The sequence below is a fragment of the Sciurus vulgaris genome (assembly GCF_902686455.1).
Source record: "Sciurus vulgaris genome assembly, chromosome: 1".
In the NCBI taxonomy this organism is placed as follows: domain Eukaryota; kingdom Metazoa; phylum Chordata; class Mammalia; order Rodentia; family Sciuridae; genus Sciurus; species Sciurus vulgaris.
In genome coordinates this window covers 30452206-30470309 of record NC_136461.1, presented here as the reverse complement: position 1 = coordinate 30470309, position 18104 = coordinate 30452206, and the positions used below count along the sequence as shown (strand labels likewise).

Below are 18104 nucleotides of genomic sequence, written 5' to 3'. Positions count from 1 at the left end.
AAGAGTACTCTTAGGAGTATGATGTGAAACCCAAGACACTAATGTAAGAGCTGCTTTGAGGCTAGTATACTCCCACATGGCTTGAGCACACACAACTGAGAAAGGGTCCCCTGGGGTGACTTCCACATTCCAGGATATAGTCAGAAAAATGTGCTGAAAATAATCTCAAGGATAAACATCACATCGTATTAAAAGCATAATACCTTGAGAGACATATCTCTCACAGGAGAATTCATACCTAAAGACCTAGAGATAATGGTACAATCTGAAAGGAAGTCTAACATAGTTAAAATCTTCAAGAAGGTAAGAGAAATAAATAGCATCTATAAAACAAGAACAGGAAGACATTAAACAGGAATATGTAGCAGAAATGAACATAATTTCTAGAAATTTTAGAAACGAAAACCAAACATTGACATTTAAAAAAAAAATCAACAGATGGGTTAGTAGAGTAAATACAGCTTTAGAGAGAATTAATGAATTAGAAGCTAGAGCTGGGGGAATCCTCCAAAATGAAGAACAGAACAATAAAAATACTAAAGAGACAGAATATTGAATGAAAAATTCCAGCCTTTGTATTACTGGTTTTAGAAAGAGATAGTGGAGTGACCATGCTCTTTCCAAAAATGAGACATGAATTTCTAGATTTAGAAGATCCACAGACTGTCTAGTAAAATGTCTTTAAAAAATAGTAAAATGTCTTTAAAAAAAAAAAAAAAAAAACTACATCCAGACACCTTATAGTCAAAAGTGTAGAATAACAAGAATAAAGAGAAAATTCTGAAAGACATCACAGAGAAAATATAGCATATCTACAAAGGTCCAATAATTGGATTGATGGTACATTTTTCATCAGCAACAACAGATGCCAAAAAACAATGGAAGAGCAACTTCAGAGTGCTGAGGGCAAATAATTGTGAACCTACAATTCCATATCTTGCCAAAATGTCATTTAAATCAAAGGGCAAAATAAAGACATTTGAACTTGTAAGAGATCTTTGAAAGCTTCTGTTCCACAGATCTTCACTGAAAAAGAGAGGCACAGGGACTTGGGGGAGGGCTGGGAGTTCACAGAGATGTCCTGGGCTCAATGGAGGCCAGGGCACTAAGGAAAGGCAGGAGGCTCAGGGCTGTTGGCAGGCCCTGATCTCACCTCAGCACCAGCCAGACAAAGAAGCCCAGCCCAGCCTGGGCAGTTGTGGCCCAGCTCAGGTTCTCCACTCTTGACCACCAGTTTTGCTGTCCTCCTGTCCCCTCTTCCTGGGCTGTGTGGTAGTGGCAAGTACCCAAGCTAGGGGATGACACTATGAGCCTGGCTCCTCCTCAAGGAGGCCATGCCCAAGTCACTCATGGGACTGGGCATGTTTTGTTTTGTTTTCTACCCCCTTGGTACTTGGGATTGAACCCAGGGGTGTGCTACCACTGAGCTACACCTCTAGCCTTTTTTTTTTTTTTTTTAATTTCTGAGACAGGGGCTTGCTAAGTTGCTGAGGCTAGCCTTTGTTTTGTGATCTTTCTGCCTCAACCTCCCAAGTTGCTGGGATTACAGGTGTGTGTGACCATGCCCAGCTGTGACTGGACCCTTAACCTCCACCCTAGAATCTTCTCCTCCAGGGAGGCCAGATGCTACCTGGCAAAGGCCTAAGGATGGCTGGAACTGTGGGATGGACACTAGGCCCTTTCCCATGAATTCATGGGGAGGGGACTTTCATTCTCTATAGGAAATGAATCATGAACAGAGCAGACAAGTCCAATGGGGCTGAGCCAGCTGGGTCACCTGGGAGAGGAGGCTTTTTGAAGCAGTTGGCTCCATGCAACCAGCTGGTGCCCTTGGGCAATTTCTTAATCTCTTCAAGCCTTAGTTTCCTGTTATAAAATGGGGAGAACACCTATTTGATAAGGATGTGAAGATGAAGTGAAAACCCATTTAGGTATCAAGCTTTAGCTTTATTTTCTTACACATAAATTTCTTAAATGTATAATCTCTGCCTAATAGCCCTGCCTAGCATACTGTCAGTACTCAAAACAAACAAACAAACAAACAAACAAAAAAAAACCCCACAAACCAACCAACCAAAAAAACTGTTAACAAGAGAAAGTCGTAAGTCAGATGAGTAGAGGTGGGATTGTGTGCAGTGTGCAGAGTCCCTGTCTCTGTTTGGCTACACGGCAAGCTTTGTGTTCACTTACTCATCACTTATATTACCCTCTTGGTCCCAAGCCCTGTGCTGGGCTCCGGGACACAGAAATGACCCTGAACTTGAGGACCACCTGTGAGAAAGACAGTATCTTTAGAGTCTAACTTAGTCTAGTGTTTACTATTTCTCCCATTTCCAATTCCTGAACCCCAACCCCAACTCAAAATCCAATATAAGCTCCACAATAGCAAGGATTTCATCTGGCTTGTTTTCAGCTGTATTCAGAATGTCCAAAACAATATTGGATACACAGAAGGTGCCAAAGAAATATTTGCTGAATGACTGTATACGTGAGCTCTAATAATAGTCTATATAAGTTGATACAGGAACATCGAAGAAGTCCTCACTGATCTGCCCCAAGAATTAGAAGTTTTTCAGTGAGGGCCATTTGAATTTGTGTCTTGATGGATGTATAGGAGATCAATAAGTGAAAAGGGGAACAAAAGGGCATTCCAGGCATTGGGATGAGCAGAGTCTGAAAGCATGGAGGTAAGCTCAAGAACCAGTGAGTAACGGGGGTGTGACAGGAGTGCAAAGGGTGGGAAGAAAGCTGGGGGGCTAGAAGGGCTCTGAATGAACTTGGCTGTCAGGAAGCCCTCATTAAAGTCTAACCTTGATGCAATACTCTGGAAAGGGTAGTTTCCAGCCCTCACTGTAATCCCACAGAAACTCCTCCCCTCAAAGGGTAAGGGTGTTACGTGGAAGGGAACCAAAGATCTCCTACCTACTGAAAAAGGGACAGTCACACCCCCACTGGTTCCTAGAATTGTCATAAGGTGGGATGAGGGTGGGACTAGGCACCTCCCAAGACTTAGGTAAGAGCTGCCTGCTGCCCCCTCGTGGCCCTGGCAGACCTGAGCAGCAAGGGAGCCAGCCAAGTCCTCTGTTCATACCCAGGGGGTCTCCAACTTCCAATATCAGCCTCCTGGAAAGTTCCCAATTACCAGCTGTCCCCAGACCAGACCCAATCACGTTATTTGTTCCACATATACTCAGGACTGGGCCAGTGAGTTTGGGGAAGCTCAGTAAAAGGAGACAGTCAACACTTGTCAATATTTTGTTCTTTCTTATACATACATATCCCACCTTTGGCAAGAAAACAGTTGTGTATGCAGAGGATCAGGTCAGTGTTTTGGTGTCAACTTCACCCCCAATTCATGGAGTGACCTTGGACAAGTCACTGCATTTCAACAGGCCTCTCATGACTCCCTCTATAACACAGGGATCATGATCCATCTTCCTGTCTCTCCTGCAGGGTCACTGTGAAGATCATCAGGAGGACGGATGCTGCAAATGCTAGAAAAAATGTTTAAAGAGTACTCCGGATGTAAGGGGATCATGCTGGGTATTAGATAGGGACTCTCTTGGGCCAAACCAAAGGGTTTGTTTACACCGGGAAGGGCCCTGCTGGCAGGGCAATTTAAAGGCAAAGTGCTCCGGCGCAGAAGCTGTTTGCCAATCACAATTGATCGCAGTATCTCCAAAATGAACAGAGAAGTCTATGGGAAAACAGGGACCCATGGATGGTCCTGAAATTCCAATTGTGGTAGAATTTTCAGCAATGTGTGGAAGAGCAGCAAAGTGGGACACAGGGCCCCAGAAAATGAAATAACAGAGGTTCTACCTTTTCTGTCTGAAGACCAGGGCCCCCTCTGCCTGCTTCCTCTTTCTCTTGCTTTCTTTTCACCAAGTTGGGCATGCAGCCATTAGTGAAAACTTGCTGACTGTCTCACTAAGATGTATTTGGGTGCAGGACAAATGGAAAGGCCAGAAGACCCCTTCAGAGACAAGTCCAGAGGTAGTATAACTGGAAACAGAAGGAGGGTACTAACTTGGGAGCCAGAAACATGCAGGGGCTGCCTGAACTGTTAAGGGGCAGGTACTGATTTCTCATGGTGATAGTGTCACCTACTTACCTTCCCTGATGACACTGGGAGGGTACAATGTATCCATAACCTTAAAACTAGAAAAATCTTTGCTTCTGAAAAAATGTTGTTTTTCTTCCTTTCTTATGTGAATGAATCCCTTCCTTGGTTCCCTCTTTTTGCTTTAGTGATGGGAGGCTCAGCATCAAGTCATTCTAATGATGTAGGTCTTGGTGACCATCATACTTGTGTTCTTGTTTTTTATGACCCTGATTTCCTACTCAATTGGCTTTTTTTCCCTAATTCTAGTTTGCCCTATTTTATTATTTCATTGTGCTATGTTTTTATTGCAGTCATCTCAATTTTTTTTGTGGAATGAGGTAAGATACACTTTAAAAGTATATGACACAGGGTGCCACATGACATAGACAAGGAGATACAGTCAACAGTTTCCATACCTGGAGAGTAAAGGGCAAAGTTGGTCAGACCCAAATCTAAGCAAGAAATTTAAATAGGTCTGAAAGGTCTGGGGATCTCTCAGGAGGAAGAATGAACAGGGGGCAGAAAGTGTTACCTGAAACCTTTCCTATTCTGTCAATACCAATTCATGTCATGATGCCATGGCTTTATGCATGGAAATATTTGTTAAAGGAATTCCAATTGTCAGACTTGATCTTTAAATATAAGCCTCTTCCCATTTCCACTTTGCCCCGAGACAGTTCCAAAACCAAGGGAGCTGCTCATAGTAGCATGACAAAAACCTGCTCTTCCCATCACTGGACCCACTCTGACTGTAAAGATGGTATGGTGGGGATCAGAAAGAGGCTCATCACCGGAGCTTTCTATTCTCTTTGCTTCAATGGACAAGACCCAGGATCTGGCTGTAAAAGCCCTATGAGCTGCTGGCTGACAAAGGGCCTAGGTCCTTTTTCCTTGCTTGCAGGATACAGCCAGCATTCTCTGGGAGAGATGCCCCCATCAGCCCTCAACCAAGTAGGCCACAGTTCTCTGTGTGACAGTCCAGTTAGGTCAGCTGGGCAGGCACTTCTGAGCAGCAAATATATTTTGATGAAACTCACTTGTAAAACTGACTGAGGAACTCAGTTTGATCAGATTGCCCCTTCTTTCCAGATACCCAACTCAAGGGCAAACAAACCTTCCCCAGTCTTTCCCAAAGTGGCCCCATGAATGTCCCCAGACACAGAAACTGACTCTAAAGTATCTAAAATGAGATTTATTGCATTTCATGCAGTTGGACGTCCATGCAGCAAAGGAGACTAGCACAATTTTTTAATGCATTTTAAAAAATAAAATAAAGGGAGGAGGGCAGCACATACACACAATTCTAGTCTCCTTGGGTTCCCAGGAGAGAGGGTGTAGGAATGAAACCATTGCTCTCCATGGGGACTGAGTTCATCTCCTAAATGCAAGGAATGTTTCTTGTGGCCTCTGGATGCAAACACAGGGCTCTGGGTGAGAATAAGGATGGGGAGAAGAACACTAGGGAAAAAAAGCTGCACACATCCACCTTACTCTGTTCTGAGTGCAGAACAAGGTGGCAAATCTTGGGGCAGCAGTTGTTCCAAGAATCAGGATATCCTGTGCATCCCTAGGAAGATCTCCTAAAACAAATGGCGGTGAGAACAAGAACAAGAAAAACCAAAGGAGAAATATTTCTTCAACCACACACTTCAAGAAAATGCCATAAATATGTCATTTAATATTCTCATTTCATAGAATTGGACACACAGCTTGACATATTGAAATATTGATTTCTTGGAGAAAAAAGTGGAAAAAAGGAAATAAAAAATATTGCATCTTTTTGTTGGAGAATCTCGGCCCCAGGCGTGGGGTGTAGTGCACCAGTGTCCTAGCCTGCAGGAGGCGCTGAGGTCGGCAGGGTCCTCTGGGGAGGGAGGCAGCGCCCATCGCCTGGGGCTGTATGGCAAAAAGTGTGTTGGGTATCCTTGGCCTTGCCAGCTTAGGCCCTCAGTCGCCGGTCACCTGGGGGGCCTGCCCGTCGGAGGGCTGGTTGGCTGACTGGATGAACATGGGCTGGGCGAGGTCCTGGCCCGCAGGCATGGTGACTTGCTGGATCTGGTAGAGCTGCTGCGAGGGGTGGAGAGGAGAGAGTGAGGTCACCCCTGGGAGAGGGGCATGCAGCTCCCTATGGGCCTCGAGCTGGTTGGGGGCCCCAGAAACCTCAACCACCACCCACTGCAAGGCGTCAGAGGGAGAAGCAGGTGTGGCGCTCTGCTGGGGCAGGGAGCAGCAGACACAGGAGGCATCAGCCTGGTGGGAGGGGGTGTGTGTGGTGGGCAGGGAGGTGCAGGGAGTTGCATTTCCTGTGGCTTTCACTTCTCTGGGCTCTGCCTCTCCCGTTAGCTCAGAGCCTTGAGCTTGCTGCACGCTGTTCCTCTGTGACAAACACAAGCAATCGACCACTGTACCAGCAGCTTGGAAGTAAGCATTTCCCCCTTGGCAATCCTCACTGGCAGGGGCAGCAGGATACCCCTGCTTCTCCTTTCCTCAGAATACCTGGCTCAGGCTGAAGCTATATTGAACCTGCATTTCCTACATGGGTCCTGCAAAGGAGGTGGCCTGCAATTTGACACCTCCTACCGCCAAGCCCCACGAGGGGTGGAAAAGATGCTCATGCAGTCACTTAGTAAGGTTAGGACCTATCGGTCTTATGGTTTCTCAGGGCCCTGAAAGAAACCCAAAACTAAGACCCATACCCACAGGAACCCTGGCCTCAGAGTCAAGCATCTGATACTGGCAGAAGTCAGAGATGAGTCTTAATGCCAGCTCTTCTTTCTCTTGGCCAATGAACAGTACAACTTTGGACATGTCATTCTATCATATACTCAGTGATGTCTGGGAGCATTTGGTGAGAGAAACGGGGAAAAGGAAAAGTTCTTTCCTTGTATATGTTTACAGTTGTTACTGAATTCTGGCATCAAAAGAGCTCAAGAGGTCACATGTTTTCTGCACTTCAACCAATATGTGCCATTAAAAAGAATCAAGACTTAGGACAAAAACAGTCCAAGAGTAGGAAACAGGAGATTGCATTCTATTCTACAATCAACACTTGAGTGAGCATGGACACGGCTTCCCATCCCTAGGGCTCAGTTTACTCCTCTGTAAAATGGCAATTTGGACTATATAGTGTCTAAGATTATTTTTAGCTCCCACATGCCTACAAATATGAAGGATATGTGCCCTGATTTAAAGATTACCCTTGTTTTAACAATTTCTGTCCCCTCATTGTTAGCAGATAGGACAGTTGCCCTAACCATCCAAACCCCAGTTGCCCTAACCATCCAAACCCACATACCACCCACAACTCTGGCCCCCCAACTCCTTGCCCAGGTTGGGTACCCTACCTGTCCATCTGTGAACTGGCTGAATTGCTGCTGTCCTTGCTGGACCTCTGTCTGTGTGATCTGTGGGAAGCAAGATGGTAGAGTAGGCACATAAGCTGCACGCCAGCCCACCACCATGAAGATCAGAACAACGTCTACAAAGTGTGCCCAGAACAAGGCCTGGCACAAAACAGGTGCTTGATGAGGACTTGGAAAGCAAGAGTCTCTCCCAATCACCTAGCTACCCAGAGCTGGCACCACACAGGTACATGAAGAACAATGGAGCATGTAAAACACAACTATCAGGATCCTATCTCTTAATATCCACATCTTGCAACTATCCCCTCACCTCAAAATCCGAGGCTCAAGGAGTACACCTAACTCTGTAGTTTTATCATGAGAAGGAATAACATTTACAGTTTGGGGTAGAGTACATGTTTCAGCCAGTGAAGGGCAGATTGCAAAATGCTAGGCAGAGTCGTGAGTGGTCCCTTTCATCCTTGGAAGATGGGCTCCAAACCAACCCTTACGACCCAGATTATCTGAATGGAATACAAAACACCTTGATAAGCAGTGGCCCTGGCCCTGGTGATCATCATGGAAAGTACTTTTTCTGAGCGAGGCAATGTTCAGCCCTCTGGGTCAAGGGAAAGAAGGGTTGGGGGTGGAGAAACAAGGGGTGCAACAAGAAAAACATTTATCACATACTGACAACTGCTGGGAACAGCTTGGTAAACTAAAAAGAAAACCAGAGCCTGTGCATGAGAGTATGTCTATGGAACACGGGGCGAGCAATGGCCTCTGTGTACCATCTCCCGGAATCATCGCAGTCAAACAAGAAGGTAAGGCTGGTCCTCTTGAATGTCCTCCCAACAGACAAAAGTAACCTCTGTAAGTCTACACAGGAGGCTATGAAGAACAAGAAAGGGGACAGGTGATAAAGGGCCTCATAAAAATTTCTTACTATTGTTCCTTCTCCTCCCACAGATCTCTAAGCTACTGGAGGGCAGGAGCTGTTTTGTCTTTACTCCTCCAGTGTAAAAATTCAAGAAATTTCTGCAGAATAAATAATTGAGTCTGAAACAAATGGATACAACTCCTCACAGATAAAAAGGTTAACTGGTCAGGCACGGTAGCACATGCCTGTAATTCCAGTGGCTCAGGAGGCTGAGGCAGGAGGATCACAAGTTCAAAGCCAGCCTCAGCAAAAGCAAAGTGTTAAGCAACTCATTGAGATCCTGTCTCTAAATAAAATACAAAACAGGGCTGGGGACGTGGCTCAAGTGGCTCAATGGTTGAATGCCCCTGAGTTCAATCTTCCATACAGAAAAGAAAAAAAAAAAAAAAAAAAAAAACAAAGAAAGAAAGAAAGAAGAAAAATTAAAAAAAAAAAAAAAAAAAAAAAAAAAAAAAAAACGGTTCACTGACCTATGGCCAGTACATGTACAGCAGCTGGGAAGGAAATTTTATTTACCTTTAAATCAAATATACATATTATTTATTTGGTATTCATGCAACAAACATTTATTGAGCAACTACTTAGTGTCAGGTTGTCACAATTACTTATTGTTATGGAGATTTTTAACTGCCCTCAGGTATCCTTCTTCATGCATCCTCCCTTGTTTGGTCAACTCTTCCCACTTTTTGGCTGTAGTTCTGTTTCCCAAACTGACCTCTGAGTTACCAATAACCCTTCTCATTTCCTAAGATTTTTAAAAAATGTAAGAAGGAAGAGGATTCCAAAGGTGTGACCAGTCTTGAGATACCAATATGAGTTCCAAGAATATCATGGAAAAGTCCATGGTCCATGGGTGTGCAGGGAGTAGATGAGGAAAAGGTCTTTTTATGATCCCAGAGACTATATAGAACTGAGAAGCCTTGCTTTGGCTCATTCCTCACAGCCTCCCAAATGAGATCTTTGGAGACCTGCTCTACAAACTCAGCTCTGTCACCACTGTCAATAGATGCATCACCAAAAATGCAACTGGGCCAGACAGGTCCAGCTCTTAAACGATTGCTGCTTTTTTTGGGTCTGAGGCAAAAGAATCCATTAACAATGCCTCCCCTTGAACAGCGTCCCCCATTCTCTGCAAATGACGCCCATGTCCCTCAACCCCTCAAGGCCAGGGGGGGCCCTCTTGGCTCTGTGACTCACAGCCTTTGGTATTACAGGGCAGGGGAGGAGATGAAGGGTAAGTCTTCTGGCTGGGGATACATGCAGAGGTGGGGTAAACTCTAAGTAAGCTTTCCAGAGGGTAGAGGATGTGCCACAACACAACAGCCATTCAGATTTAAAGAAGGAAACAGACTGGTGATCAGGCTTCCTCCAGCTTGACCTGTGCATGCACTTACTAAGCTTCTTTCATCCTCTGGACTTGATCTTCCCTGTACTCCTTTACTCCTCAAGAACAAGATGTAAGTGACACCCTTTGAATCCAATCTTCCAATTACCTTCATCTATCTCTTGGGCAGCAGAACAGATTTGCTGGGGGAGGGGGACCCTCTTGCTAAAGGTAGTGAGAGTTGTATGCTAAGGGCTCCTTTCTAGCTAGAAGCCAGAGAGTTACTGTTAGTCTCCAACTCAAGCCCTGCATCTCTGGGGTACATACCTGTTGGGCATTGGTGGCAAGTGTCTGGATCTGTCCCTGCACAACTTGGGTGCCTGATACAGGCTGGGCTAAGCGGATATACTGCAGTTGGCCAGCATTCAGCTGCACCTAGGTCAGGGGCAGAGACAAACAGACCACAATTTGTATGAGTGCAACATCTATAGGCAAACTTCCCATGATCAGAGATGGGGATGGCTCCCTACTCCTCCAAAGAAGGCTGCCCTGAAAAAAAAAAAAAAAAATCCCTTTAAACAGATCAAAAGAAGTAAGTAAAATGATAACATCCCAACCCCACAAGTAACACAGTACAAAAGAGGGTATGTTTTCTAAATAGACTTCCCAGAAGATCCTGTCATGTATGTGAAAACGGCATGGTTGCAAGAGAACTGCTGTCTCTTGGCTGTAGGATCAAAACTTATCTAAGGAATCAATCTTAAAGCCTGTCTGACATTATCAGAATGCCTGCAGTAAGTGTTGATCTGTTTCCCCTACATCTCCACACCTAATACTGTGAAGAGTTCCATTGTCTGCCAGGAACCCAAAGATACAGCTGTCATTCTGCGTTACAGCCTAGTACTGCCCAACTCCATGCTATATATCTTGGGAGGAAAATGTTCTGCTTTATTATCTCTGTCCCCAAAAGCCATGATCAATGGGGGTCTGTGGGATTCTGAGGTTCCTGGGTGTTCAGCACTAGCTTCTGGCCAAACACCTCCCAAGGGGAAGCAAAATCAATAAACCTCTCACAGAAAACCCCATCATGGGAAAACAAAGCTACAAAAGTACCCTTAAGAGTCTCTCATGCTTACAATTAAATCTCAGATAATACAATAATACCACAGGCTGCATTTAATTGTGTGCTAAAAGCCTTAACTCAGGCTCTTAACGCTCCAGTGTGCCATGAAAGTATTAGCGCTTAGAGCTGGGGATGAAGGGAAGACCAAGGCTCAGCAGAGGACAGCAGATGTTCACAACCCATGGCTCAGAGCTGAAATGTTTCTGGAAGCACAAGCAAATTTGTTCTATCTCTATCCATGGGCCCAAAACCACCTTCCTAGCTGCCTAGCCTACCTCTGCTTCTGGAAGGAGCTTTTTCAGGCTGATGGACACTTCAGGCCTCTTTGCCCTGGAGCACACTTCCTTCTGGCCTCTAGGAGCTAACCTTACTGCAGAACCTTACTTCCCCTGAGGAAAATGCTGATGGGATGGAGCAGCACTGTTGCATGCAGTGTTAAATCGAATGCTTCTCTGAAACTTCCAGCCTCAAAAGCTTCAAACCACCCAGAAAAACTCAGGAGTTGTAGTTCTTGGTAGACCATTCCAGAACTGCCTGAGGTACCCATGAAGAAACTATTTCAAAGGAAAATAGGGCAAGAATACTGTGATCCACAATCATTTATTTCCTGATACCATGTCAAGAGGAGCTGCTGGGAAACTGGTGCCAGGCCTAGCTTCACACTCAATCCTGTTGAAAGCTAAAGCCTTATCCTGTGGAGGCAGGTGTCCTGACAGCCATAGGGATTTAAAATTTTCTAGTTGGGAAGAGGCTTTGCAGAAATTCCAATGTGATTGAAAAGCTGTGAGCCAAAAGGTGCCAAGCAGTTCGAAGACAGTGAGGAGGTTTTCTTCTTAGACTTAAGACCCTCTTAGTCCTCTGAGATAGGGTGGATCAGATGCTCCTCACAATTTTTTTTTAACTTAATTGCAGGGCAATTAAGCCTAAACCTTAGGCTTTCAAAAGAAAGAAAAGCTGGTGTGGTGGCCCATGCCTGTAATCCCAGCAGCTCGGAGGCTGAGGCAGGAAGATCAACTTCAAACCCAGCCTTAGCCAAAATGAGGCATTAAGCAACTCAGTGAGACCCTGTCTCTAAAATACAAAATAGGGTTGGGCATGTGGCTCAGTGGTTGAGTGCCCCTGAGTACAATCCCCAGTATCTCCCCTCACCCCCCAAAAAGGAGAGAAGTAAAGTTTCCATCACAAAGTCATGACTTCAATTACAAGAATTCTGCTGAATGGCCTGAAAAGTCTGGAAATGCATATTTCTGACAAGATGTCTTAGACCAGTGGAGATGAGGTTGTGGATTTTACAACAAATCTGGGCTAAAACTTTGTGCTGCAGAGGGTTAAAATTACAGCAAGGTGGGATTTTTTCTTTTGCTTAAATGACCTTATTCTGGTGCCTTCACATAAAAAAATGAAAATTACTGAATACAGAGGTCTTGAGTTGGTTGAGGAAAGGCAGAGCCCACTCACCTGGAATTAATGGTGTGTGTGTCTATGTGACTGAGAGAGACAGACACACATACACCACTTTCCAAAGGATTCTCTTGGCTTATTACCCTGTAACGTATTTAGTTCCTAAAACTAAGCTCAGGATACTTTTTGAGTTTTTTTCAAAGAGGAGGTGGTCAACTAAGCCAAGTAAGCTTCTATCAGCCTACATTTCATAAATGCCTACTCCAAAGCCAGACACAGTGGCACATGCCTGTATTCCCAGCTACTTCAGAGGCTAAGGGAGGTGGATCCCAAGTTCACAGTCTTGGTCACATGGTGAGGCCCTGTCTCAAAATAAAAAGGGGGCTAGAGATGTAGCTCTGAGGTAGAGTACCCCTGGGTTCAAGCCACAGTATTACAAAATTAATTATTAAAATAAAAGGAAAAAAGCACTGCCGTATGCCACTCACTTTCTAGTTTTTGGTGGCAAACTGACCAATGCATAGTTTGCAAGTGTTAAGGAAATATATATATATATATATATATAAAAAAGGCACACACACACACATTTTTTTTTTTAACAAATATAAGTACAAAAGCAACAAATCTTAGAAATGAAATCCCTTAAGGCACACAGGAAGCTGCAGCCTACAGAAAAGGAATGGGTAAGTTAAATGAAAGCCAAAAATATATTTTGCTGCAGGCTCCACTGGGAACTGACTCATGAATATGCAACAAGTGTTATTTATGGCCTTCTTTATAAACCTCCCTGTTACTCTCTGTTAATCAAAAGTTAGGATGGTCTCACAAGGTTTTAGGGCCTTAGCTTATGGTAGCGGCTATAATGATTTCTGTGTGTAAGTGGAGTGAGTAGAAATTGAGAGGGGCCACTCCATGAACCCGAATTAATGCAAAATGAAGAGTAAACACAGTGAAGCATGTTGGCGTGGGGCACAGGGTGTAAGGGAAACAAGTTAAAAACAAAGCACTGCTAGGTGCTGTGGCTTACACCTATAATACCAGCAACTTGGGAGGCTAAGGCAGGAGGATCACAGATTTGAAGCCACACTTACCAATTCAGCAAGATCCTCAGCAACTTAGTAAGACCCTGTCTCAAAAAATTAAAAGGGCTGGAGATATAGCTCAGTGATAAAGCAACACTGGGTTAAGTCCTCAGTATAAAAACAACAACAACAACAAAACCACACATGCAAAATTTCAAGTATATGATATATGAAATCTTAAGGTATTTCTTGTGTCATAAGCTGAAAACAGAGCCATGCAAGTCTGGGAGCAGGCTTACCGGAATCTGCTGGATCTCTCCTGTGTTAGTGATGATCTGCTGCATCACTTGCATGGTCTGTCCAGTGCCACTCTGGGCCTGCTGGGCTTGACCCTGAGGTTGGGCCTGGACAATCTGCACCTGTTGACCTTCTCCAACCTGCATTGTCACTGGTGTGGTCTAAAAGGAAGTCAAAACAAAGTTTAGAATTACATGGGGCTAAAAAAACAAGCAGTTAACCAGGAGCAAAACCTCTCCATTGGTAACTAAACTCACCTTAACACCAATAATAGCACTCAACCTACAGAGTCCACTGGGTCTTGGAGCACTGCTAAAAAAGTTACTGTCTGAAATAAAAGCTGAGAAAGCCAACTGACTTTTAGGTTAACAGTACAGAATATTTGCTTGGACCTCAAACAAATCTCTCTGCTTCCAATGCTACCACTTTTCACAGTCTCTTCAACAATGTTAAGGCACATAAGGCACAGAAAAAAAATCAAAAGAAATCATGATAGTTCACCTGAGAATTGGCCAAAGTCAAGCCCACAGCAGATGAATTTGGAGGGCAAAATGAAATAGAAAGTGGGGTCCATATAAATTTTTACTAAGTTTTAGGGTTCCAGGTTCCTTCTTAGGCATGCAAAACAATGACGATAGGAAAATAAAGCACTTGGGCTCATCTCTGAGGCTGGGCCTAGTGCAGAATGGCTCTCTCCCTCATTTAAGAAGCACATCAATTCCTGCTTACACTAGCCAGATGACTGCTCTTGACCACCATGGCTTCCCATGGGAAAGGTGACCACTGGTAGGATACTGGTAGAATATTAGGCACTGTCAAGACCTGACTCTTAACTGAACCTACCCTTATTACTAGAATTCAGTAAAGCAATAACTTCTACTAATTTTCTAGAATTGGCAATCTCAGATTTAAGACATTTCTGTCTAATATATATTACTAGGCAGATACTGTGTCTCTCACAGTTAGTGGCTTGTAGTCTTATGTACTCTTGTGAGAGGTAAAGATTTGAACTGTTGAAATGGTCAATCATTCTTTCAAATCTCAAAACTTAGCCCCTGATATGACTTTCACAGATTACCCACAGAGATAAGAGCCAACCATATCTGGCTCATCTGGTGAGAGGTGAGTGGAGTTCTTTAAACTACAACTGGACTCCCACTCCTAAACCCCCCAACTCCATCCTGTTTTGGACATGGTCTCTCCCTGCTCTGAACTAAAAATCATATCAATAAGACAACTCTGGAGATCTCAATGAATCATGGACTTCAACTGCTATTTTGATGTTCTTAATTCTGACTGCATAGGCTTACAGGAGATTATAACTATCATTTAAAGTTGCAAGGAAAGGGGATATTTTCTGTGAATTACAGTTGAGATTCAAGTATTACTTGGTAAGAAGAAATTATTATAAACTGGAGGAGGGTAGGGAAGTTCTCAGTAAAACCTGTGATGCGTTAATAGGACAACAGAAAGTTCAACTCATCTATCCCCTAACCTCCACAAATTCCCAATTTGTAACAAAAAATAGAGAATTCGCTTCACAAAAACATATTTCTCCTAACTTTGCTCTAACATTTTGTCTTGCAACAGATATCTGCACCCAACTTGAAAGAGACATCACTATAGATCAAGGGAGTAAGACCCATATGAGACTACCCTGAAGCGGCAGGACACCAAAATAACAGCTGGAACAACTTCATCACTCTCACAAGCCTTATCAGTTCTAGGGTAAGCAGGTATGGATTGGCAGAGAAAATGACAAATGAAATTCTGACTTTAAAAAAAAAAAAAAAAAAAAAAAGCATGCTGCCAACTCATCACTATACTGTATCAACTTAATTTGCCCAAGAGGATTTCCAAGGTATTTCTAAATCGTTTCAGGAAAATGAGGGTTTGTGTTAGCATGGCAGCTGCCAAATCACGTATGGTATGCCCTGCTGTCAGGATACAACAGCCATGAGCTTCCCAGGATGATCAGCCAATGTGGGCCAGACTCTGGCACATTCCCTTGAAGTTCACTCTATAAAGGGATAAAGCCTTTGGCAGTAAAGCTCTTCCCATTGCAGAGGCATGAGCATGAGCCAAAGAAGGTCCCTTAGGCATCATGGTGCACTGAATGCCTTGAGGCAGGGATTGGACTGAGATCATCTTTGAGCTCCTGGCGCCTAGCATAGTGTCTAAAGAAGAATAAGCACTCAATAAATTTTTGTTCTACTGATAAATGAGCCAGGAATTAATCTTAAAGTCATAATTCATATTTAAATCCATCTCCATCCCAACTTTTTTCTTCTAGGCAAACCCAGCTCCTTACTAGAATACACAAGACTATCCAGGGTGTGTTCCCTGGACTTGCCTCAAAGGTTCCCAATGCTGATGGCACTTTCTCACCATTCTTTGTACTGTTTCTTGCCTCTAAGCCTTTGCCTGTACTTTGCCCTTTACTAACCATATCATCCTTTCCTGCTTGTTTAACTTCTAGTGTTCGCTCTAAGATTCACATCATTCCTGTTAGGAACCTTAATTTGCCCAAGAGGATTTCCAAGGTATTTCTAAATCATTTCAGGAAATTGAGGGTTTGTGTTAGCATGGCAGCTGCCAAATCACGTATGGTATGCCCTGTTGTCAGGGCACAACAGCCATGAGCTTCTCTAACCACCTCCTCACATCTTTGATAAGTGTTCCTTTTGATGTGCTCCCATAACACTCTGTACATAATTCTAAGAAATAGCTTACATTTCATAGTGGTATAACCTTTTAATATTTGTATCCCCAACTAGATTTTAAATTTCTGGAAAATCAGGACTATTTTATTCATGATTGCATTCCTATTATCTAGCATAGGACTTTGCTCTCAGAGGATGCTCCCTGCTTGATGAATAAATAATGACTGACAGAATTTGAATGCAGAGCTAACAGTACTGGGTCCTTCCTCTATAGTCTCTCAAGACTCCCAACGGATTATACCGCTATCCACATACTCTGGGGAAGACAAAGACTCTTCTGATTACTACTGTAAAAAGAGGTTACCTGACACAAATATAGTGGGACAGAGAAATGCCAGGGAGGAGAGGACATACAGATGGCAGGTACACAGTCTACTGAAAAGCCCTTTTACAAAGATCCAACTGCTCTTTATGGGCAAGTTAGAATTTTTTTCCTTCTAAAATTTCTGGGTTCATAGGAATCCTGGAGAATACATTGTATTTTCTCTATCTGATGTAGAGGAAAACAGGGTCAAGAGAGATTAGGAAAACATGTTGCTTCCATCACTGAATCTGGGGCAATGCTCAGGTTTTCAGATTGCAAATCCAGTTTTGTAAATGATTTGGTTGCCTCTCTGCCCTTGTTGAGCTTTCCCCATCTACATCTATGAGGCACCATCTTGCTGAGTGAATGCCCTCAGCAGTTCACAGACCTGGCCCTGCTGAGGCTGTGCGATGATGATTTGCCCAGGCTGGATGGTGGTTGTGGAGCTGGTGGTCTGCTGGCCTTGCTGTTGCCCCTGGACCTGGACGGCAGTGGGCTGCTGAGCCAGCGTGAAGTAGTACTGGACAGGCTCGGCAGGAGTCACGGACTGGCGCACCTCCTCCTGTGGGGTGGAAGGAGAGACAGGTAAGAGGAAAAGAACCGACTCAGCAACCGCCACAGTGAATTTCCATTCTTCCCCGAAGAGGTTATGTGCAGTTGCCTGCTGAATGCTGAGCTCTCCACATTTGAAGCCAAAGGAAAGTGGAATTCGAAGAGATCAGTTGTGCTAAATCAAACTAAAAATAACAGATTCTATAGGCTTCACAAAACATACAGCCAATTTTCTGAGGTACTGAGTAATCACCCAATGTGCAATGAGTTGCAAACGGGCAAATAATTACTATAACTAAAAATCACACCCCAGCAGTGCTTGTCAGTAATTCTGGCAAGGTCTGTGATCTGAGAACAGTGCGAATTGCCAGTGCTAGGGAAGACACTACCTAAACATCATGCTGCTTAGGCTGGTCCTCAATCTCCCAAATAGGCAGCACTCATTTTACATTGCTCCCACCCACTCAGGAGGGATTCAGCACAGTAAAGGAAAACAGGGCTTTTCCTGGACTAGAATTTCAGAATCAAATGTCAGGTTCAAGCATACTGGTAGGCAAGTGCCCAGGTTTTCACAGCACATTGAAAGTTCTGTGGTTACTGAGGACATGTCTATCCAGTGTCATATCTGGTTCTGGTTGTACTTAGCCATAGAAGCGCAACCCAGGGGGCCTGATGGACAGCTCTCCGCTGGGGTGCTGCCTTGGCTGACTAAGGAGGTCGCATCCTGTTCGATTTGCCGAGTGAAGACACTGTTCCTTCTTCAGCTGACGTTTTCCATGGCAGAAGGAGTAAACAACCCTCTCCCAGCCAACTTGAGCTCACAGCTGAGAGTGTAGGATGTTTACACACACTACGACATGGTTATAGCCCAGATGATCTGGGGTTGGTCAGCCCCTGACCACACAGAGATCGGCGTCTGATCCGGAGTGACCTGTGACACACAGTATCCCTGCCTGGGACAACAAAAACAAC

General features: G+C 44.2%; 1 protein-coding gene across 5 annotated transcripts in view; it reads right to left on the bottom strand.

Annotated features, from left to right (window-relative positions):
- Positions 1-5282: 5282 nt before the first annotated feature.
- The window catches only part of NFYC (nuclear transcription factor Y subunit gamma), a 63595-nt gene continuing 50773 nt past the window's right edge, over positions 5283-18104 (bottom strand). For 3 of the 5 annotated variants that reach the window (XM_079113542.1, XM_079113544.1, XM_079113543.1), the window contains exons 6-10: positions 16969-17142; positions 13556-13714; positions 10038-10145; positions 7450-7509; positions 5283-6481 (exon numbers count right to left, since the gene is read on the bottom strand). In XM_079113542.1, coding sequence (XP_078969668.1) covers positions 6053-6481; positions 7450-7509; positions 10038-10145; positions 13556-13714; positions 16969-17142 — 930 coding nt within the window. In that variant the 3' untranslated portion in view covers positions 5283-6052. The remainder of the gene's footprint in view (positions 6482-7449; positions 7510-10037; positions 10146-13555; positions 13715-16968; positions 17143-18104) is intronic. The other 2 variants (XM_079113545.1, XM_079113546.1) reach the window with 2 other exon arrangements.